Here is a 22,973-nt window from a genome sequence, read left to right on the forward strand (position 1 = left end):
AATTTTGTTATGTTGTTTATCAATCATGTTAATATTTGTTCTCATTAATGAGATGTTACTCATCTATTGGATATGCATGCAATTTTGATATATTTCATCACATCTAATAGTTGAGCTTTATCTCATTGATAGACACATGAGTGGACACAGTTGATAAATAACATATCAAAACTATATGTAGATTTGGTTCCTACACAATAATTATGTTGGCCTTTATTTACTTTGAAAATCGTGGGTTCCTTTTGAGTATTGATTGCACACAATTTTCAATTTATGTACTGTGGGCATTACATTAATCATAGAATGATATCTCATCTGTTCAAAAAAAAAAAACTATTTCACTTTAATTGACAAATTCCTAGACAATTATATAATTCAATCATTTGATTTTGAATTTTAATACTGCTTCAATCCAAAATATATAGTCTTGTTAGTCTTTCCACACATACAAAAAATATTTGGATTGCAAAAGTAAAGTTTAAAAACAGAAATCCTACTTTATTTTTATTCAATTCATTTTAAAAATGGTTTCACGTTCTCAAAGACTTAGTTTACAGATGTATATTAGTAAATAAAAAAAATGATACAAAATATCGAAAATGGAATATATATTTAAAACGATTGAAAAAAGAAAAGAAACCTAAATGATTGGACATTGCGAGTATTGCCCTCACCGCAGATCCAATACTATTATTGATATAAATTTGTGGTATTCAAACTTGATCTCACATTAAAAAAAAAAATAATAATGCAATGGTGGTTATAAGATTTATTGTGAGGGTAATGCACGCGAGGTAGGTTGAACTAAACCGAACGGAGAGAGCATCTGTAACAGGAAAATATCATAGCCGTGCATAATTAATCAACGGCGATGATTAACAAATCGATTGACTTATTGCACGTACAAAATGGAAGTCTTAAAGCAAAACTTATCACGGTTCGTGAAATGAAGGTCCCCAAGTGTTGTGGTCACATATAAATTTATAATAAAGTTAGGCTATGTGAATTATATGCCTAAAAGTTGCAAGAAAAACGAGCATCGAGAAAAAGAATAATTTGGTTAATGTCTAAATGACATATATACAAAATAGGGATCATAACCTATATAAAAATAAATAAAAAATAAAGTTTATCCCAACCATTAGAAAAACAAGTCAAGGGGGTCAAGTCTTTATAGGTTTCAAGATTTTGGATTCTGCTTCGGTTACGAAAATAATTAACTTAAATTTTGGTTTTTTTTTACTCATAAAACCATTTAAACTTATATGCACACAAAAAAAATTATTTTTATTTTTATGGAATATATAAATTACCTGCCCTCAAAATGAGGTAACGTCGATAGGAGGTGGTGGGGTAGTTGTGCTTTGTTTTTAACTTTTTGCTTTTGCTTTGTATCATTTGGGGTTTCCTTTTCCATTCTCAATTGGGAAAAAAAAAAAATAGAGACATATATATATGATTTACTATTCCCAAATTAAATTAACGTTGACGCTTCCTCGTACAAAGATAAATCCTTCTTTCTACCTCACTTGTCCATGCATCTTACCATTTTAACATTTTTTTTAGGCTTTGCTTCAATATATATATATATATAAAAGAAGAAAATATTATATAAATAGAAACCTCCTAAAGCTCTTTTATCCAAGTTAAAGTGATGTCAATTTCTCAATACTTTTCCATGCACGTCAAATAAATAGTGGTTGGCGAGACAGCGATAATGGAGGATATATATTATATAGAGGGCCAAGGAATTCTAAATATCCTATGCTAATATTTATTATGTATAAAATCTGAAATGTTAATTTAATCGACATAAATCCTATCTCAGTCACTTATATTTTTGTGCCCGGCCTAGCTGGACTGGGTATCGTCCATAAATAATTAATGAACATTCATTATATTATTTTCGCAAAAAAATTTCTCATAGGTTAATTTTGTGAGACGAATTTTTTTATTCAATTCGAACTATAAAAATATATTATTTTTTTATGTAAAAAATATTACTTTCCACTCTAGATATTATCGAATCGACGGGTACTCTCACGAATACGGAACTTACAGATAACGATCGATTCATTCGAGTTCACTGCAATTTGACAAATCACTACAAATATGAGGCACATGTGGAGCCAACTTTGGCACGTGACGGGTACTAAGGATAAGAGTAATAAATAAAAATCTAAACGGATCGATGATGATGATGATGATGATATATATATATATATGTATGTATATGTATATATGTATGTATATGTTGTATCGAAACGAAGTGGTCCTATATTGGATATAACAGAGACATAGGTAGTCGATGCGATCACCATTATTTTGGTCGACAAAGAAAATTAAACAACTAGCGATTTGATATATTTTTAAATACAGATCATGAAATTTCTTGAAAAATTATTTTATATAATATTTGATATTAATTTTTGAACGTTGAATCGCGTTTCGACCTGGGGATGTCATTGAGGTAATCATCCAAATTTAGTTGCGGATATACGGATGGATCAGATTAATCGCAATCGGAGAGTTCCAACTTTTGCATTTCATCTGTGTTTTTTTGTTAATGCGGCACAATTTACACTTTTAGTTCATTAATTTGTATTATTTTTTTTAATTTTAATTCATTTTTATTGAAATAATGATATCGGATATCCTCATTTTTCCCAAAAAAAGGACCAATTTTTTTTTAAATAAAAATTAATGGATTAAGATTATACATGAAAATCGTGTACAATTCAAATCTTTTCGAAACTTGCCAACGGACCCAACATCGAGGCGAGGGATCAATGGTTTCTCTTTTCTCTAAAATTTTGTTTTCTTTTCCTATATGTCTTGACTTGACTTGTCCCCACGTACAATTACAAATCATGGATCTTCCCTCGACAGATCCAAGACCATGCAAATAATTTAGTATGTAACTTTCATCATATTAGTAAAAAAATATATATATATTTTTTCATATACAATTTTACCATATTTTTTTGAAGTCTCTGTTTAAAAATGGCCCCCAACTATTCCTAGCATCGGCTAATTTGCTACCATAAAATGAATCATGGATGTGCAAAATTCTTGTTGCACCAAAATATAAAAAAATTTGTCATAATAAAATTACTATCGTAATCTACTCTAAATTTAATTATTATGGAAAATGATATAATTTAAATACTCGTTGTATTTTGTTTGTTCCTCTACGTAAGACATAATTATTTGTATATTGTCACTTTCAGTCTCGATGTGATTACAGGATGATTATATGGGATAATTCCTTTTCATCTAACTTTCTGAAATACCACTCCAATTAAAGATGCGTGAACGAAATTGTTCTAGTTTATCCACAAAATTTTTGTAATTATCAAAGGAACCTTTCATTTTTCGGGCTTCAACATAATTGGATGTATATCGTTATACCGAAAATTATATTCGTATATATATATATATATATATATATTAAGTCGAGACCACGACGTCTGTTGGGCTTCATGACAAAAGTACATAAAAAGAACTTTGATAAAGAGAACTTGTCACATTAGCATAAAAATCTTATGATGAATAACATTATACTAAAAATTCGAAATTAAATTTGATGTATGACTTGAAATTGTTTAAGAAATTACTACATAAAATGGATATATCTCTTCCCGGAAAAGTGGTGTTCCTCCTCGTCGCATGAGTAAATCTAACAAGTCAAAGAATTTTCAAGGAAATACTTTAGGGTTTTTGTCCCTTTCCCTTATATTTTTAAAAATATATGTTGGTATTTGTGCGTGCTTAAAATAACAATTTATTCTTGATGATTTATAGCTTAACTGATATCAAGATTTCAAGTTAGATACCAAATTGTAGCAAACCCCTCCAGCAACTCAAAAAATCATCGATGATGTGTGGTTATGTTTTTCAATCCACACAACCTAAAGTAAATCTAATTCACTTTATCCAACCCCCAACCTTTTCCTTATCCCACTATGAGAGTATCTGCAACAAATTATGATTTTATAGAAGCGATTAAATTTATAGAATATGAAGAAGTATGAAAAAATCAAATTGATTAGTGTTTTTAAAAAAAAAATGAAAAGATAAAATGAGAAGTTGGTATATAATGTTTAATAAATAATTGATTATAATACTAATTAAGGTGTTATTATAATAAATTTTGTAGAATCATAATCACCATCTAACCAGCTTTTGAATTTCAATTAAATTAAGTAAAAACTATAACAGAATCCGAGTTAAGACCACACAAAACTGATTTTTTTAAGCCAAAAGTCAATAATCACTTTTCATTTGTGATTCCAAACACTCCTTATATGATTTCCCGATCAATCACTACAAAAAAAATTCGGTCTTAGCGACGGAAAAACCCGTCGCTAGATCAATTAGCGACGGTTTTTGCGACAGAATTTCAAACCGTCGCTAAAGTCAGCGTCGCTAAATATTGCGACGGTTTTGCAAAATCCGTCGCTAATTAGCGACACTTTTCACCGTCGCTAATAAATTATCGACGGTTTTTCAAACACCGTCTCTAAATAATTTGCGACGGATTTTATAAAACTGTATTTAGCGACGGGATAAAACCGTCGTCATTATAAGATTTAGCAACGGTTAATAAATACTTAAAACCGTCGCTAATTCTTTAATTTTTTTTAAAAAAATTAATTTATATAAAAAAAGTACCTATTTTTTAAATTATTTGTACATATTTTATAAATTACCTCCTCTATTTATTTAATATATATCAAATTTGTAAAACAATTTAAATAAGATTAAAAAAAAATAGTAATCTTAACAATATATAATAAAATTCAAAATATTAAATCGTAATGATACCTCTATCGGTGGGAGAAGACACAAACTCGATACAAGAAATCGTAATGAGAAATGAGCTCGGTGGGATACTTAAAACCGGTTTAAAGGATAGCGACGGTCTACAAAACTGTCGCTATTGAGCGACGCTTTACGATACCGACCGTGGCTAATTTAGCGACGGTGTATATTATCAGTCGCTAAATTAGCGACGGCTTTTATTAAACTGTCTTAAATTGACGACGGTTAATACAAAACCGTCGCTAATTTAGCAACAGTTTGAAAATGTCGCAAAGTTGCGACGATTTATTAAAAGCCGTCGCAAATAGCGACGTTGATAACAAACCGTTGCCGTTGCAAATTTTGGCGACGGTTTGTTTTAAACCGTCGCTAATCCGTTTTTTTTTTTTGTAGTGAATGCATAATTTCATTTATTTCAAAACCAAATTTTAAATTAATTTTTTTACAGCATATATGATATTGTTTTCTCCATACATTGTTTTTTTCTTCTACTTTAGTAATTTTATTCTATGATAAATAATTTTAATTGTCTATCCAACATGACAGAGAAAGTTTACCGCACTCCCTACACCGAGTTGAGGACAAAGATATCAGACCTGAATGATTAATCTGGTATTGAAAATGACCATGCTGCCCTTCTTGGTATGATAGTAGTGAAAAGAAACTTTGAAAGGGGAAATAACGTGCCACTTAAAAATATTTGAAAATTGTCCACGCACATTTATTAAATAAAAAAAGGATTACATTATTAATTTCAACAATTAATTTTATTAAATTTTAATTATAATGTCTTTCCAATGATATAGATGAACAGTACCAAGTACGCTAGTTTTTAATTAAAACAAAAATGTAATAATTTTTTAAAAATATATTAAAAATTTTGCTGAATACGTTACAAAATGACCAATTTTCATATTTTAAATTTGTTTATTTTATTCATATTCGAAAGTATATGTTTAATTTAAATACAATCCTACACGCCTCATTAATTCTATACACAAACATACAATTAAACCGTGTCTTCTAATAATATCTTAATGTGGCAACGGGTCAACTAAACCGGCATATGGCGACTTATTGTAGTAAAGTATTGCCCATATATGTTAAAACTATGACTTAAAAAGAGAATTATCGACTTAAAAAGAGAATTATCAAAGTCAATCCTCATCAAAATTAGTGACCTTAATTGGAGAATTAAGGTAGTCTCTACTACCTTAAAATTATAGCATTCTTGATCCATATATTTAAAAAATTTTAATTTATAATATAATTACTAATATTATTAAAAAATATATAATACAATATTTAATTTCCCGTTTGATGAAGGTATTAAGTAAATGTTAATTTTTTTTTATGTCAGATTGATCAAGAGATAAGACGCTTGGGCATAATGAAGTTTAATATTTTATATAATTAATCAGGATATTATAATAATTCAACTATATACTTTTTTAATTTGAAAATTTATTTTGGTTTTAACTAATATATACTAAAATAGAGGTATCATTTGAAACTAAAAAATAATATTAAAGAACAATTTAACCTTTAATCCATCAAATAAAAATAAGAAAAATATTATTCACACACCTTTTAAATAATAATTTCCAACAATAAAATATATAATTAGTTGAAATATCCTAACGTCCATCAATCAATATTATGAGTGCATGATACATAAATGTATGTATATATATATATATATTCACATAGACTAATTTGTACACAAGAAGACAACTTTATATATTTGCTAAATATTTATGTATAATATAAAAAATTAGTTGTTTTCTTTATCATTGTTCTTCTCTTTCAAGAAGGCGATATATTGCAGAGAAGAACAGCACAGCACTCCTTCTAGCTGCGGCCTGGAAGGAGATTAGAAAAGGAGAGAAAGACAAAGATAGATAGAGAAAGAGAGAAACGACACTTCAGAAACAGCAGACAGTGCTCTCAGAGAAAAAGAAGAATTCTTTTCCAAAAAAAAAATCAAATTACACAGAGAAGAAAACGATGTGTGATATTCTCTAATTCGATAAAAAAATCAGCATATATTTTAAGAGGTATGTGTGAATTCGTATTCAGAAAGCTGAAATTCTAAACGACAGAAGAATTTAAAGAGTGATTAAGTTTTGATGCTTTCACTTTTACTCCTCACTTGCCTTTTTATTCTTTTCTTTGATTGATTTCTTTTCATTTTTTGTTTCTTGGATTTTTTTGATGGTTCCACTGATAGAACCAGGAGCTGGTGCTGTGTTTTACAGAAAGAAGTGACGATGAAGAAGATGACTGTGATATGGGAATAGCTACGCCTCCAATACCAGCTTGTACTGTTAACTCTCGAATAAGAGGTTATAATTAAATATTCGGACAAGCAAAGTTTGCTGAATTCTATGTCCCAGGATTATCATCAAGCTGGTATTTTCAGTTTCTCGAATGGATCATTCGAGAGATCCCAACGAGAACAGCAGCAACACATGGCGCAGCAGATCCGAAAGGACAAACTGAGGATTCAAGGATTCGAACCACCACCGCCTTTAGTCGGCATGGAAGAAGAAGAATCCGGAGGAGTTCTTCCGGTTTACGAAACTGCGGGTATATTGCAAGAAATGTTCAATTTCCCCTCGGGTGGTGTCGGAACGGGTACTGAATTACTGGAAAATCAGATTTCTCAGGGCTATCGAATTCCCAGAACGATTCCTCCCGACGTGCCTGCCTCCGCCGCCGATTGGTTCCTACACCGGCAAGGGATCATCGGTGGTGGTGGGCTCGGAGATTCCAAGAGTCAGCATCATCAGATTTCAAACATTAATGCTGATTCAGCGGCAGTCATGCAGCTTTTCTTGATGAATCCACAGCAGCAAAGGTCGCCTTCACCATCTTCGTCGCAAAATCCTCTCCCTAATTCTTCAACTCTTCACATGCTGCTTCCAAATCAATCTTCCACCAACTCTCCTTCAAATCTCCAAGCTTTTCATACGGCACCAGGCGGGGGTTTCGGCCAATTCGCATGGGTTCAAAACAGTGGAAACGAAACCAACCCTAATGAGATTCCTGGAGTTATGGAAGGACAAGGGCTTTCTTTATCATTATCTTCTTCATTACAGCAATTCGAAGCTGCAAAGGCCGAAGACATGATGAGGATGGAAGACAGAGGGATGATTTTCTTCGGGCAGGGCGGGGGATCGACTTCTGCAACATATCGGTTCAAGAACACGGTTTCAGGCGGCGGCGGAGGCAGCGGGCCGTTGCATTTTCAAGGCGGAGTTAATCAGAACCACCAGTTGCACGGCGGGCTAGGGTCTAATTTTGGAGCGGTCAATATTCTACGAAATTCAAAGTACTCCAAGGCAGCTCAAGAGTTGTTGGAAGAGTTCTGCAGCGTCGGTAGGGGTCAGTTCAAGAAAAACAAATTCAGTACAAACCCTAGTTCGAATCCAAGTGGAGGAGGCGGAGTTGCAGCCTCTCCTTCAAAAGATCTTCCGCCATTATCAGCCGCTGACCGGGTCGAACATCAGAAAAGAAAGGTCAAACTATTGTCCATGCTTGACGAGGCACGTAATATCTACACTCTCTTCTTTATTTACTCCACCAGGCTACAGAAAAGTCCGGCAAGTTTTAAGCTATTATTTAATTGCCGGCGAATGGAAGAGGTTTCATTAACTACTATACAAAAAGAAATCAAATTAAATACTTTTAAGTTGCTAATAAATTTTTTATATTTGTGGGGTATAATTAGACTACGCAGGATTTTCATTTGGTAAAAGAATCGAGACTAAGCAACCACCGGCAGAATGAAATCGAATGCCCCGCGAGAAATTATTTGATGATCCAAGATTGCAAATTCCGTTGTATTTTTCTTCCATTTTATTTTCTCCAATGACAGTTTTTGAATATTTAAACAATATAATTCGATCTTTATAATAGGTAGCATATATATCTTGTTGGTTTGTATTGAAAAAATATTGCATTTTCAAACGAGACAAGGATATTCTTTCCTTCACATCAACGATCATTTCACTGTACTAGGCTCTGATGCACACAGTTATTATTATATGTGGAATCCTGGCCCTTGCTCAGTATATAACTCTGAAATAAAATCAGAATCCTCAATTAATTAAGAAACAAGACATTAAATATTGTCATATTTGAAATGTAGGCCAATCTTGTATATCTCACAATCATTATAATATTAAGCAATTAAAATCTGTCCAAAAATAATATGTTTCTCTCTGGAAATGTACAGCCCGAGTAATTTTATTTTTTCCAGGTGGATAGACGATACAACCACTACTGCGAGCAAATGCAAATGGTTGTGAACTCATTCGACATGGTGATGGGTTTCGGGGCGGCGGTGCCGTACACATGCCTCGCACAGAAGGCCATGTCTCGGCATTTCCGGTGCCTAAAAGACGCTATTTCGGCTCAAGTAAAGCAGAACTGTGAACTTTTAGGCGAGAAAGATGCGGGCACATCGGGCATAACGAAAGGCGAGACACCGAGGCTGAGAATTCTTGAGCAAAGCCTGAGGCAACAAAGAGCGTTTCATCATATGGGAATAATGGAACAAGAAGCATGGAGACCTCAAAGAGGCTTGCCTGAAAGATCTGTGAACATTCTGCGAGCATGGCTTTTCGAACATTTTCTGCATCCGTACGTATTTTACTTCACCTTTTCCTCCCGAGTTTTTTTAAGAATTTCTTCTTTGTTTTATGCAGTAAAAAACTGAATGAATATCTTTTTTTTAATCATTATCGTGGCATTCTATGACAAGACAAGTCTTGATGCATGCAACTGTTCAGCCTTTTCTTTTTGTTTGGTTTTGTTTTCTTTCCTTTTTTTTTAGTCTTTTGGATATTGTCTTTTAAACGTACTCAAATTACCGTGCCTGATGTAGTTTATAAAAACAAAATGGGTGAAAAGATATTACTCCTCCTTTCGTTCATTTGCATTTTGTGAAATTTCTCTCGGCATTACTCCTATACGTATAATTTTTCCGTAAAAAAGTTGTGCAATATTATACTACAAATGATACCGCCTAATTATTAGATACCATGTCATATATTTGTGAAATAGAATTCTTTCTATAAAATAAAAAGTTAGTTTAAAATTCCATTTTAAGTATTCAACACGCCCAAACACCCACTAGCTAGGAAAGTTACTTTTAACAACTCATAATATTTAGTACATATATTTGTATTTTTTAGAAATTTGGCGGATATAACCATCTTTAGAGTTTAATGCATTAAATATGTCGCACTCGGTCAATATAACAGATCGATCAATAAGATTACTATTAATGAATTATAGAAGAAAAAAGAATGCGCCATGTCTTATACTGCAAACCTCATCCGTCGTCGACCTTGCATTGACCAGTAGTTTTTACATCTTATATACGCACCTTTCTTTTGTGCATCACTAATAAGTAGAGTAATTTATTATTATTATATGAAATTGCATTTTTTTAAATACGCTTTGTGTTCAATATTTATGTATAATTTCGTTGAGTTTCTTCCTTCACAACTTATATTGAGTAAAATTTCTTGGTGGGGTTCTATCTTCTCTGTCCATGGATGGAAGAAAGGAGAGCGTGCAGCTGCCCATTTCAATTCTGAACCTTCAGTAGCTGTTACGTACTGCTCTGATAGATTGTCACGTTCATGCTGCAAAAAGATACATAAAAATTAAATTATTATACACACACACACACACATACACACATATATACAGAATACGGGAGTCTTTTTCTTGGCGCATAAATCCAATAAATGGTTAAAGTTTGGTCGTCACTTCAATTTGTTTAGGCAATTTAGGGTTCGAATCTAAGGAGTGGTGTCGTTTTCTTTTCTGACGTGTGTCGTCGTCTCAGGTACCCTACTGATGCAGATAAGCATCTTCTGGCTCGACAGACTGGCCTATCTAGAAACCAGGTACTCTAATTGGTTCATGATTTTAGGAATCCTAAAATTTGATACAATGGGTTTACAAGAGAAGTCATATCATATTTTCTTGAGATGCATGTATTGTTTACTCCAATTTTACTCAATCATTGATATTTAAAATTAGTGCTTATTGATCGTTAAATGGTGTTTCGGGGTGTATAAGTACGTGGTGCGGACCACAGTAAACATAAAATAAAACCCATATCATATCCAAATTGCGGTACTGAGAAACTTTTTGTATGGGGGTATCAGGTATGCAAGGATTGGTGTAATTATTGTGTGGTTTTTTCTCGTTTCTGTTAAAGAAAAGGCTAGGCGAATCCATATCCATATTAAAGACATAAATTCTGTACAGGAGTGTAAGAGGTGAAAGTTTGCAGTGTTTTCTATCTTTTAAATTTCCAATCTCTTTATTACGTAGCCATGCATTGCATGATCAGGCAGTACCACACAATTCAGTGACCTTTCAACCTGAATCGCTGACTGAAAACTGCATGCACGTACAGCCCTATTTGGATTATTTCAAATAATTAATCTTCAAATAAATTCGTAAATTTAAAATAATAGAGGGCCAAAAAGGATCGAGTATCAGAGTATGTATATATATTGGAGTCCTACGATATATCGAGGAACAGTATAATTAGTAGCGATTTAATGTTTTTATTTAACTGCTTTTATGTGTATTTTTTTTGGGTTCAAGATTATTTATTTATTGTGTTTATTTACTTTACGTTAAAATAAGTCAGTCGAGCAGGAAACTCAACTATACAACCGTACTATAACCCAACATCTTCTTTAATTTGTCTTTTCCAACGAGATTAAAATGTTGCATCTTAAAATTCCTCAAGTCATTAATTATCATTAAATCCACCATGCAACCAATTGGAATCTTAGGTTTATATAATTTATATTTTTACATTTTATTATGGTTTTGTGTAATGTCTGCAGGTTGCAAACTGGTTTATTAATGCTAGGGTGCGGTTATGGAAACCCATGGTGGAGGAGATGTATCAACAAGAATCCAAAGATGATGCAGAAGATAGTCAGCGGGACCAAAGCAGCAGCAGCAGCGGTGCCCACATCAATAATGCACAAACTCCGACGCCTCACACGGCCACCACCACACCCGCCGCCGTGTTTACTCCTCCTGGCAGAAGATTTGAAATCAATGCCACTGAAAACGACCCGTCTTTCATGACAATTAATAGGCAATGTTTTCCGGAAAGCCAAGCCATGATTAGTGTAAACATGCCATTGACTGCCTCCAACTCCACGGCGCTACCTCTTCCGGCCATGCACACGTCGGACGCCCCAAGCCGGAGCCATGCAGACACTGAGTCAGCCTTTAGAGGGCTTGGAGCTAGTGCGAGCGACGTGTCACTGACGTTGGGGCTGCGTCATGTGGGTAACTTATCCGAGAATATCAATCCTTTTTTGGGTTAGATCAATCTTATTCTGCGGTTACTTCTTTTTGAATAATTATTCTGTTTCCTTTTTCTAGACAGATAAAATACATGCATGATGAGATATTGTATAGTTCAAATTATTCCACAATTTATTTAGCATGTGTATTTTTTCTTTTTTATATGCATCTAAGCGATCAATTATAAGTTTGATTAAATTTATATACTATTATTTGTGGACGTGGTAAAATTTTGTAAGGTCAAAGGTGAAACTTAAAGAAATCTTTTTCATCATGTATACTTGAAGTTTTCTATTAATGACTATTCTTGGTTAATTTCTCCAAAGAACAGTGAAATTTATTTGTAGCAATAATTAATTAAGTAAATATTAACAATTATTAAGGAGAGGTGACACAATCGATCAGTACAGTACTATATATCATCATAAATTACAAATAGAAATGACAATTATTTGGGGAAGCAAATGGAAGTGATTTTAGTCTTTTTATTTAAACAAAGTTTGATAGTAAAGATTTATGTATAAAGCTTCAATATAATTTATTTAAATTGGCATTAAATGCCAATATATATTTTCGTTTAATGAAAAACGTAGAAAAATATTTGTACTGGTTTAACAGTTTAAGTTGATCAATTTAATCAATTATAAATGATCAATTTCAATTAACTTTGATATTGGTGAAAGTTAGCGTGCAAGAATCACAAGAATTTTGCGAAATCTAGAGTTAATTTTAGATTAAATTTAAAAAAATTGATATATTTGCGTGGAAAAAATATATAGATTTACCAAAATTAACTAAAACTTGAGCATCCAGCTTAAACGAAGAAGCACTTAACTTAAAAGAAACAAAAACATAGAATCAACTCGAATTCATAACTATAATATCTAATCCATTTTAAAAATTCAAATTTAACATATTATCTCTACAAATTACATATTTAATATAATTGCAATATCATTATCTAAATAATAATTTAAAACTATAACAAAATTTTATGAATCAACATAATCTATTGACGATCATGATTCATATAATTAAAAGTCATTATTTTACATATGCATCGAGTGTGTTTCGTTCACTAATATATATAAAATTTGAATCGGTTTAACTTGATATATATAAAACTAAACTAAATTAACTAATATTTTTTAATAAAAAAGTATTTTAAAAAAAACAAACTACCAATTCAACCGAACCAAATTTTTTCGATTTAAATAATAGTTATATTTAGTTTATAAAATTGAGTTTTTATGTTAATTTCTATATTAAATATTATTGATATAACGTGAGAATTTTGGGTTAAAATTTGAAATCACCAACTTATTTTGTAATCAGATAATGACCAATTAAAATGTGATAGCACTTATAGATAGATGTGTATTAATTTATTTAATATTGATTATTGACATTATATATATCCGGTATAAACAAGAGTTTTTGGGGGAAAAAAATTCACTGTTTCATACATATCAAATTAGTCACACAAGTACCTGGGGTCTTCAGCGAAGGCCACCCTTTCTCCGTTGTGGACAACCGCCCAAGCTCCTTCTTTTTCTTTTCCGGACGTCGCATTCTCCGACGATCCTGGTATTAGATGATTTAAGTGTCTAACCACGTCACTTTTTGTTTATTTTCTTTGGGAATCAGAGCAGACATATTAAACTTGATTTGTTCTTTTGTGAGGTTTACGTTTTGTGCTTCGATTTGGACAGAATTCTATTATCAAGTACAAAAAATTCACCCTTTCTCCGCCGCCCAAGCTCCGTCGTTTTCTTTTTCCGATCAGGACGACCCTGGTGTGTTTTTATCATTTGAAATTATATGAAGATAATATGCTAAATCTGGGGCCTCGATTGTTTTCAGACTTCCATAGGGAGAGTGCATGTGGGTGGGGGAACTTTAACAAATCTATTCGTTCAAATTTAACATATTAAATTTTAAAAAAAGGTTTTATATAATTGCATGATAATAATTTTTATAAATTTTAAGTTTCTTGGTTTTGGTTCAAATTTAAATTGCACCCGTAAAAGTCTTTTTCGAAGATAGGAGACTGAGCATTGGTGGTTGCCGCAACCTTCTTCAACTTGCGCTCCATTTAAATTTTCTTATTTATATTTTAAATTTTTTGGTGGTTCTCAATTCTCCTCCGTCTATGAAAATTTGTAACTCTCAATTCTCCTTGACTTTTTCTCAAGTGGTTCTCAAATTTCAATCTCTTCTCCATTATCTATTCGGCCAATCACTTATATGCCATTATCCAGTAAAAGATTCAACAAGAAGTAAACATAACAACAGATTTATCACACCAAATCTATGCCATTATCTAATATATTTTAAATATTTTGTTAGGTTTTATTTGTCTAGCTTTCAATAGAGAAAAAGAAAAACTAAACAAGAAACATTATGTCAAAGCTTGTTTATTATTATTTTTTTTTCAATTTTTCTCGAGCTCAATTTGAATATTTACTCTTGATTTGGACAAGTACTTATAAAAAGTTATTTTCAATTTTATTTGGCTGTACAGAATCAAGATGATGATTGAGAATGAGTTGGTGGACAAAATCAGTGAGTTGCCTGATGATGTTCTTGTTGCCATAATCTCTCGATTAACATGGCAAGAAGCTATAGCCACCAGCGTCCTATCCACTCGTTGGCGCAACCTATACACCTACATCGTCCGTCTTAGCTACAACACTCGACATCCATCGGAACAATCAAATTATACATATGTTCAACAATTAGAAGAAAAGGAATTCCCAAAATACATAAAGGAGATTTATGATTTCTTGAATTCAAACAACGGTTGCGGCTTTTTGAAGGAATTCAGGGTGCATTTACCCTGTTTGAAGGGAGCCAATATCAAGACATGGTTTCCATTGCTGCTGGAAAGAGAAGTAGAGAGCATTGACATACGCATGATTTATCACACCAAATCTATGCCGGCCTATTACAGCGTTCCCTCTAAGAGTTTGATTAAGGAAAAAGGTGGAGGCTTAGGGTCGTTTCCGGGCCTCAAATCGCTCAGAATATTATCTCTACACTCGCTTCATGTGGAAGATCGAGATGTTGAGCTATTTGTTTCGAATTGTCCTGTTCTTGAGCACTTGTCCATCGCGGGTTCTTACAAGTTAAAAAAGGTGTCGTTGGTTGGACATTCGAAGTTGAAGCGATTGGATATTTGTTCATCTAGGAAGGCCTCATCAATTGAGGTTCGTGACATGATCAACCTCGTTTCTTTGACGTGTCACAAATTGCATCCTGAGTACTCACTACTCCTCCACAACGTCCCAAAGCTTATTGAGTTCAATTCAGACGATCAGGAACACCTGGTTGACCACATCTTGCCTGGAATCTCATCTTTTATTCTAGACCAACTACAGCAAATTGAAGTCCACATGACTGGCAAGACGGTATTTTTTACTATTTGTACGCTAATCAATTGGTATCTCTCTTCTTTTAACGTTTTATTGATGATGATTATTTCTTCCTTTGTTAGTTATTATTTTTCTCCGCACCCTTATTAAGGAATCTAAAGCATCTCAAGCTTCGATTATCGAATTTCGATGGAGGCCACAGAATTCCTTTATACTTACTTGAGGCTTGGGATTGTCCTAACTTGCAGAAAATTGAACTAAAGGTGCGTTGCTTTACTCTAAAAAAATGTATAGAAGATGATATGACGTGTAAAAATTTCATTTATATGTTCATTTGCAGCTTCTGCGGTTGGATTATCAAGTATTTGATTACACATATTATCGCCAGTCGAGGATGATACTTGAAATGGGATATTCATCACCAGGCAAAACAAAATTCAATCTCAAAGAGGTGACCATCTTGGGGTTTACAGGGTCTATAGATGAGTTAACTTTTACATGTTCATTGATCATAAGAGAAGGTATGGGACTGGAACAACTCATTGTCCAACCTTGTGAAGGAACTTATGAAATCCGATGCAAGGCTGCAGCTCTTGCACGATCTCATTTCCCACCAATTATACCAATCTCGGCTAAACTAATAATTATCTAGGAAATAGTACATCTATGTCCAATGTATAATCATCCATCCGCCTGGTGATTCATTGGTAAGGTTGATAAAACCATCATTAATTTTTGGTATGTTGAATCTGTTGGCTTTTTGCAAGTAAAATTGAGTTCCTTTGCAAAATTAGTAGCTGTTAGATTAATGCCTCATTTCGGTGCGGGGCTTTATTCTCGTCAGGATTTTTAGTAACAACATTTCCATTATATTCCAGTGTTAATTGTTTTTTAAGTGCGTTCTTCAACAAGTGGAATTTATACCTCGATCGAATTGATACATTAGAAAGAATCAAACTTTGCGACAGCAAGACCATTGTTTGGGACAAGGATCTAGGACCAATAATTCTCATTAAACCACAACTGATCGAGTAAATATATTAGAACCTGGGTTCGGATTTAACAGAGTTTGAAATTTTGACACGACAATCTGAACTCTGGTTGAGCACCCAACAGAGTGTTATTTTTCATCATAAAACAATCAAGAGATTTAACAGAAGATTCCAAGGTCAATATTTCCTCTTTTTCAGTCCCACTTTTAATGTTACGAGAAAAAAAGGCGAGACCGACCAGCAAAAATAACAAGGAGGCGGCAACAAAGACCACAACCATAGCTTTCTTGACAAGCATCATCTTTCCAGCATGTACATTGGTAAACTTGCTTTCATAGGTATCACAAGAATCCCANTGCTAAACTAATAATCATCTAGGAAATAGTACATCTATGTCCTATGTATAATCATCCATCTGCCTGGTGATTCATTGGTAAGGTTGATAAACCATCATTAATTTTTGGTATGTTGAATCTGTTGGCTTCTTGCAAGTAAAATGGAGTTCCTCTGCAAAATTAGTAGTCGTTAGATTAATACTTTATTTCGGTGCGGGGATACTTTATACTCGTTTGGATTTTTAGTTAACAACATTTCCATTATATTCTAGTGTTAATTGTTTTCTATGTGCGTTCTTCAACAAGTGGAGTTTATACCTTGGTCGAATTGATACATGAGAAAGAATCAAACTTTGCGACAGCAAGACCATTATTTTGGTCAACGATCTAGGACCTAGACGGGATTCACCTTCTGAAATCAAGTGAACCAGCTTTGTTTAATTGTATCTATAATGTCGTAGGTGCCAAAGTTACCGTTCTTGAACTCGGAAGAATTGCATAGGATCTTGAACCTGATTCGACATCTTTCTGCATGTACAGAAACGACTCCAAACAAGTTTTTTCTTAACGAACTCAATCCTGAAAATACTCCAAACATGAAATTCAAGGTATCATCGTCCGACGTTTTATTTGCCTCCCACTCAATGTCCAAAACGTATCATAACAAGAACTCGTAGTCGCCGTTCATGCCTCGTAATTATCACCACCTTTAGAAATCAACATGGGATATTTTGTTTGATTTCTTTCATCAAACTTTTGGCATGTCTTTCCAGCGGCTGTATGTGAATGGGACAGAAGGGAGCATGCAGCAGTGTCGTTCTTTAATCACATAACAATTGAGGATAGAGCATTATGATTCTCGATAAAAGCTTTTTATAATCCAGGCAACTTATATCCCATCGACATAAATTCCCCACTTCAATTATAGAGAATTACAGTCACAAGGGAAAAATGGAATTCTCTGCCAATGAACCAACAGAAATAAAGAGAATTTCTCTGAACCAAAGAATGATCAGTACAGGTGAAAGTAAACAAAAATCATCATTATACAAGGAATAACTTGTGTTGATTATATTAAGACAAACACGACAGCAAGCTCCGGATGCCACCATTAGTCATCAGAGATCGAAGCAATTGTTAATCAGGAATACAACCACCGCCAAAGCTTGGTGTGTGTCTCGTGCTAAAATAGGCGCAGGCCCACAATGAATCCTCATGAATAGCATTTCATTCAATAGTAAGAGCAATTACAACTAGGCGATGAATAATGCAACATATGAATATCAAAATACTGGTTCAAATCATGAAAATTTTAGAAATACATCCATTGTTATTAGAATTTCATATACACTGGTAAATATCGAATATTACAAGCGAAGAGACAAATGGTACTATTAAGCAAGAGAGGAGCTGGGATGAAGTGTAATATAAACGGGTACCCGAACCCCACCCGTTTTGGTAATGTTAAATGGGTATGAGTTGGGTAAGAGATATTAGACTTTTGTACCCGGACGAGCATGAGTTGGGTAACAGATTTTATTGTTCATATATATTTTAGTATCCAATTAATATTTTGTGAGATTTATATGAATTATTGAACGGCATATAATTGTTGCTTTTAATATTTGGTTGAAAGTGTGTAAATAGATTTTTTTTGGATTTTTTATTCAATTCATGTTATAAGCGTACCGGTTCAAAATTAAAAATATCATAAAATAATATGAATATAATTACTGACGGGTCCATCGATTTTGACGAATTGAACCCGTTAACTTTCGGACATGGATCAGAGCGGGTTTTATAAGGGACGGGGAGGATCTCGGGTCTTTCATCTATATTATATTATTAAGTTCGAAACATTTAGAGTAACTAAATTTTGATGTCATTGTCTGTTTTAATAATTATATATATTAATAAAGTGTTAAAATTTTAATGGAAGTAACATGTAGCTCAGCGGATAGCTTATTTGTATTATAAGCATCAAATTGTAGGTTCTCAATTCCTATTTGGGTATTTTCTCTATTTATTTTTATAATTCATATATCAAAAATACAGTGAAGTCCCTCACTATTTATTATAATTATATTTTGATCATCATTTAAATATAAACTAAATAAATAATAAAAAAAAATATTGACATCGATACACTAATAATTGTAAGGGGTCGCGTCCACCAAGCAACTAAATTATACGAGAGAAAAAAAATCCATTGGACTGCACTCCAAGTATTAATAAATATGCAGATTTACCAAAATTAACTAAAACTTGAGCGTCGTTTAAACGAAGGAGGCACATAATTTAAAAGAAACGAAAATAGAGAATTAGCTCGAATTTTTGTCGTTGGTGCATATTTTCCGTTTAAGAATCAAAAGTTAGGGTGGGGGCAACATGAGAAGATAATTGAAAAGTAAGAACGCTGTCGGATGGATGAAGATGAAACATGAAATAATGAAAGTTTGCCCGTTGGTGAAAGTTTTCGCCCAATATAAAAATATTAAATTCTAAGGCATATCATATTTTCTTATTAATTTTTTGTATATATTAAATTTTAAATGGTTTAAATAATTGTTATAAACATATATTAAATTATTAAACATGTGGATGGATGAGTAAAACGCTATTAAATACCAAATTGCATCAACTGGATAACACTAATCATCCTCTCGCACAAATTCCAAATATGGATCCAATTCCAAGAATTCCTCAGTTGGCCAAATATGGATCCAATTCCAAGAATTCCTCAGTTGGAAGTGGACATCAGGAGAGAACGTGTTAAGCTCCAAAAATTGCAGCTACTGATCGATCGGATCAAACTCGAAATTTCTCAACAACAGGACATTTTCGTACGCAATTTCAGGGCCTTGGATTTTGCGTCGACCGTTCGTCGCACTGGTAATCTTTACGCATCATTTCCCGTTAACAGAAAGATACTTGCAGATTACTGCGAACAGAGTAAAATAGCTGCGGAACTCGATCCTGTTTTCGCTTTCTATCAAGATTTGGAGGCGGCGGCCATTACAGTTGGTACGGCAATGGATATACCGATCATGCTTGACAGTGATCGATATGATTTCGTCAAGGATATCGGTGTTGCCCGATTGATGAGAGATAAGCAGACGAAAGATCTTGTTGCTGTTAAGTACATTGAAAGAGGGGACACGGTTTGTTTCTTGATTTTCATCCTTTGTTACTCTATCTTTTGATTTCGGTGAAGACGGGAGATATTCTTGTTTAGCAGCTGGAAATCGGTTTGTTTCGACCGAATGTAATGTCTATTTTCTTGAATTTTCCCTGTCAATGACTAGAAGGGTATTACCGCAACTGTTCAATTGTCAAGCATGCTTTAGCTTCGTCGGTTGGATCGAATTCTTTTGAAGTTTGATTCTCGTTCTCTTGAAATTCTTGGAGTTATTCTTTTATCTCTTTCATATGCCAAGCAAACTTCTTGATTGAGCACTTCCATTTATGCTTAATTTCTTTTTCTATGCATGAAATTAAAATGGCTTAGAAATAATCTTCTTTTTTGTTTTTTCGTTTCTTTAACTATTATCATGTATTTTTAACTTATGAATACCGAGATTGATAATCTTCTTAAATTAGTCATAATATTGAAGTTTTTGCTAAACGATAAAGTTAAAATACTCCTCCAATTCACGACTCTCCTGGACTTGCACTTTGTGAGTGCTTGTGTTTACTTCTAGTAACTTTCACTGATTAACCAGCTGCTTATGGTTTTATTGCAGATAGATGAAAATCTGAAGACGGAAATTATCGAACATAGGTCTTGGAGGCACCCTAACATTGTTAGATTTAAAGAGGTTTGCCACCGATTATCATTTTGACATTCTCAAATCTCATAAGATTTTCCTTTGGCAGACTTTCTTAATTTTTTGTTTCAGGTCATTTTGACACCAACTCATTTGGCTATCGTGATGGAGTATGCATCCAGAGGAGAGTTATACGATTGCGTATCTAATGAAGGGCGCTTCCGTGAGAATAAGGTTTCAGATTCAGTAATATATAATAGTCGCATATAGTGGTTTGGTCATTTGGGTTGTTCATGATGCTGTTTGTGGATTTTTCTCATGAAGGCTCGGCACCTCTTTCGACAACTTATACATGGAGTCAGTTACTGCCACTCCATGGTATCATAATCTTTGATTTTGTATACATATTTTTAAGTTCATTAATTGCAAGGTGCAGAATAAGGATCTGATTGGGATATTTTGTTTCTTGATATCTGAAGCAAGTACGTCATCGAGACTTGAAGTTGGAAAACATATTGTTGGATGAAAGCTCAGAGTCTCGACTGAAGATATGCTATTTCGGCTATCCAAAGGTGATATTGGTTATACAATTATCCTTAACATTGCTAAAACATATGCGTTTATAATTCCCTGCCATCCAGAGTTGAACCAAAAGTTGTTGCAATTATTTTTTGATCGTCTTAGAAATTATTTGGAAAAGACCTTCATGATGGTTTCTACTTAACTTATAATTTATAAACTAATTTGATCTCCTCTGTTCTTTACAGTCTTCTGTGCTGAGTTCACGACAAAATTCTCGAGTAGGAAGGCCCGCATATGTTCCTCCTGAAGTGATAATTAACAAAGAATATGATGGCAAGGTAAAACCAATCGTTGGGTCTTAATCTTGAATCTGTAAAATGCGGTTTTGCTTTTTATGAATTTGCATCAAAGATATTGTTTTCTACCATTCGGGCTTGTCCCTTGAGAAACCCAGAATGTATCATGTAACAAACTCGTGCTTTCCTTGTCCACTGATTAAATAGTTATAGTTGGAGCTATGACTTTGGCATCGTGAAATCTTTCGTCTTGATTTCGTGCTATGAAATTCCAGCTCCTGAGGTTACTAGGTTGATTTTTAGGGTCGTATCACTTGTCAAGCACTTACTCCAAGTATAGGCCTAGAGTGATTTTGATGATTTATTCTTATATGAAACTCGAAAGTGATGGTTGAGAGCTTGATGGCTTGGAATGTTATGTATTGCTTAATGATCTTTTAATTGATTAGTACTTGAATATATATCAAGAATTTGGCTGCTTGCTTCAGGGTGCAGATGTGTTGTCCTGCGGAGTGACATTATATGAAATGCTTGTTGGTGCCTATCCATTTGGGGTATATTCTAGAAAACCCAAGCACTTGCGTGAGGCAATACGGGGAATATCAGATGTTCGGTACTCCTTTCCAGAAGACGTCAACATATCTGAGGAATGACGGGATCTGATTTCTAGGATCCTTGTTCGAGATCCTGCCCAGGTGAGTGATTGTCAAACTTTTTGAGTGAATATTTGGAAACTGAGTTCGATCCCAAGTGACACAGACATGATCTTGGTCAGCGCATCACGATGTCCGGTATAAAAAACCACCAATGGTTTACAAAGAAGCTTCCTGTAGATTTGGTAGATGAGGAGACAACAGGTAACCAATCTGAAGAGCCTACGCAGAGCCTTGAAGTCATCATGCAGATCATTTCTGAAGCCAAAACACCTATCCAAACCAACCGGACGTGATGGATGATGACAGTACTGAAGACCTCGATTCTGACCCCGACACTGATGTTAACAGCAAAACGACGTAATCCACGCGTTGTGATTCCATTCGCAAGTTGTTGGACTGAAAATTGAAACAATATCAAGATATGTTTCTTGGCTAACTTGGAGAAGAATGCTTATACGAATCTTGCTCTGGTTATTTGATCAGAATTTTTGATGTTTGCAGATATCATTCTATTAATTGTAAAAACACAGGGTTAAAGGAGTTAGATTTTTTGTGTGCATCTTCTGTCCATCCCAGTTTTATGAATCTTTTGTATCATAGACACAGTAGCTGAAAGTTGAGACTTTGCTCCGGTTATATTTTTGCAAATCGTTCTATTATCTATATTTATTAAATGCTAGATCTAAAAATACAAAACAAAAATTTTTTAAAAAAAAGTCAAAAAAATATATTTGTTTCATAGAAAAATATATTCTAAAGTCACACGGTGCATATTCCAATACAATAGTATTGTTTTACATAGAGATCTTTCGAATGAAAAAGTATGTGGAAAATAAAAAAAAAAAAAA

At 33.5% G+C, this 22,973-nt stretch overlaps 2 protein-coding genes and 1 pseudogene across 3 annotated transcripts; all 3 read left to right on the top strand.

The window, feature by feature from the left end:
• The first annotated feature begins 6,893 nt into the window (after positions 1–6,893).
• Positions 6,894–12,325, top strand: LOC140973985 (BEL1-like homeodomain protein 2). Its single transcript, XM_073437171.1, is given in 5 exon segments — positions 6,894–7,176; positions 7,178–8,372; positions 9,089–9,471; positions 10,688–10,748; positions 11,709–12,325. Coding segments are annotated over 5 exon segments (2,196 nt in total). The 5' UTR covers positions 6,894–7,114; the 3' UTR covers positions 12,204–12,325.
• A 1,343-nt stretch (positions 12,326–13,668) lies between these two features.
• Positions 13,669–16,396, top strand: LOC140977710 (putative F-box/LRR-repeat protein At4g15060). 2 transcript variants are annotated; one of them, XM_073442477.1, is made up of 5 exons: positions 13,669–13,770; positions 13,867–13,979; positions 14,708–15,593; positions 15,680–15,820; positions 15,898–16,394. In XM_073442477.1, the coding sequence occupies exons 3-5, from the start codon at positions 14,715–14,717 to the stop codon at positions 16,207–16,209; spliced, it is 1,332 nt and encodes a 443-aa protein (XP_073298578.1). In that variant the 5' UTR covers positions 13,669–13,770; positions 13,867–13,979; positions 14,708–14,714; the 3' UTR covers positions 16,210–16,394. The 2 variants fall into 2 exon arrangements, with proteins under 2 accessions (XP_073298578.1, XP_073298632.1); XM_073442531.1 differs by having other exon boundaries at positions 13,675–13,770; positions 14,715–15,593; positions 15,898–16,396.
• Positions 16,397–19,578: 3,182 nt separating this feature from the next.
• Positions 19,579–22,761, top strand: LOC140973994 (serine/threonine-protein kinase SAPK10-like; annotated as a pseudogene).
• Positions 22,762–22,973: the final 212 nt, after the last annotated feature.

This window comes from Primulina huaijiensis, chromosome 1, assembly GCF_012295235.1.
Source record: "Primulina huaijiensis isolate GDHJ02 chromosome 1, ASM1229523v2, whole genome shotgun sequence".
NCBI lineage: Eukaryota > Viridiplantae > Streptophyta > Magnoliopsida > Lamiales > Gesneriaceae > Primulina > Primulina huaijiensis.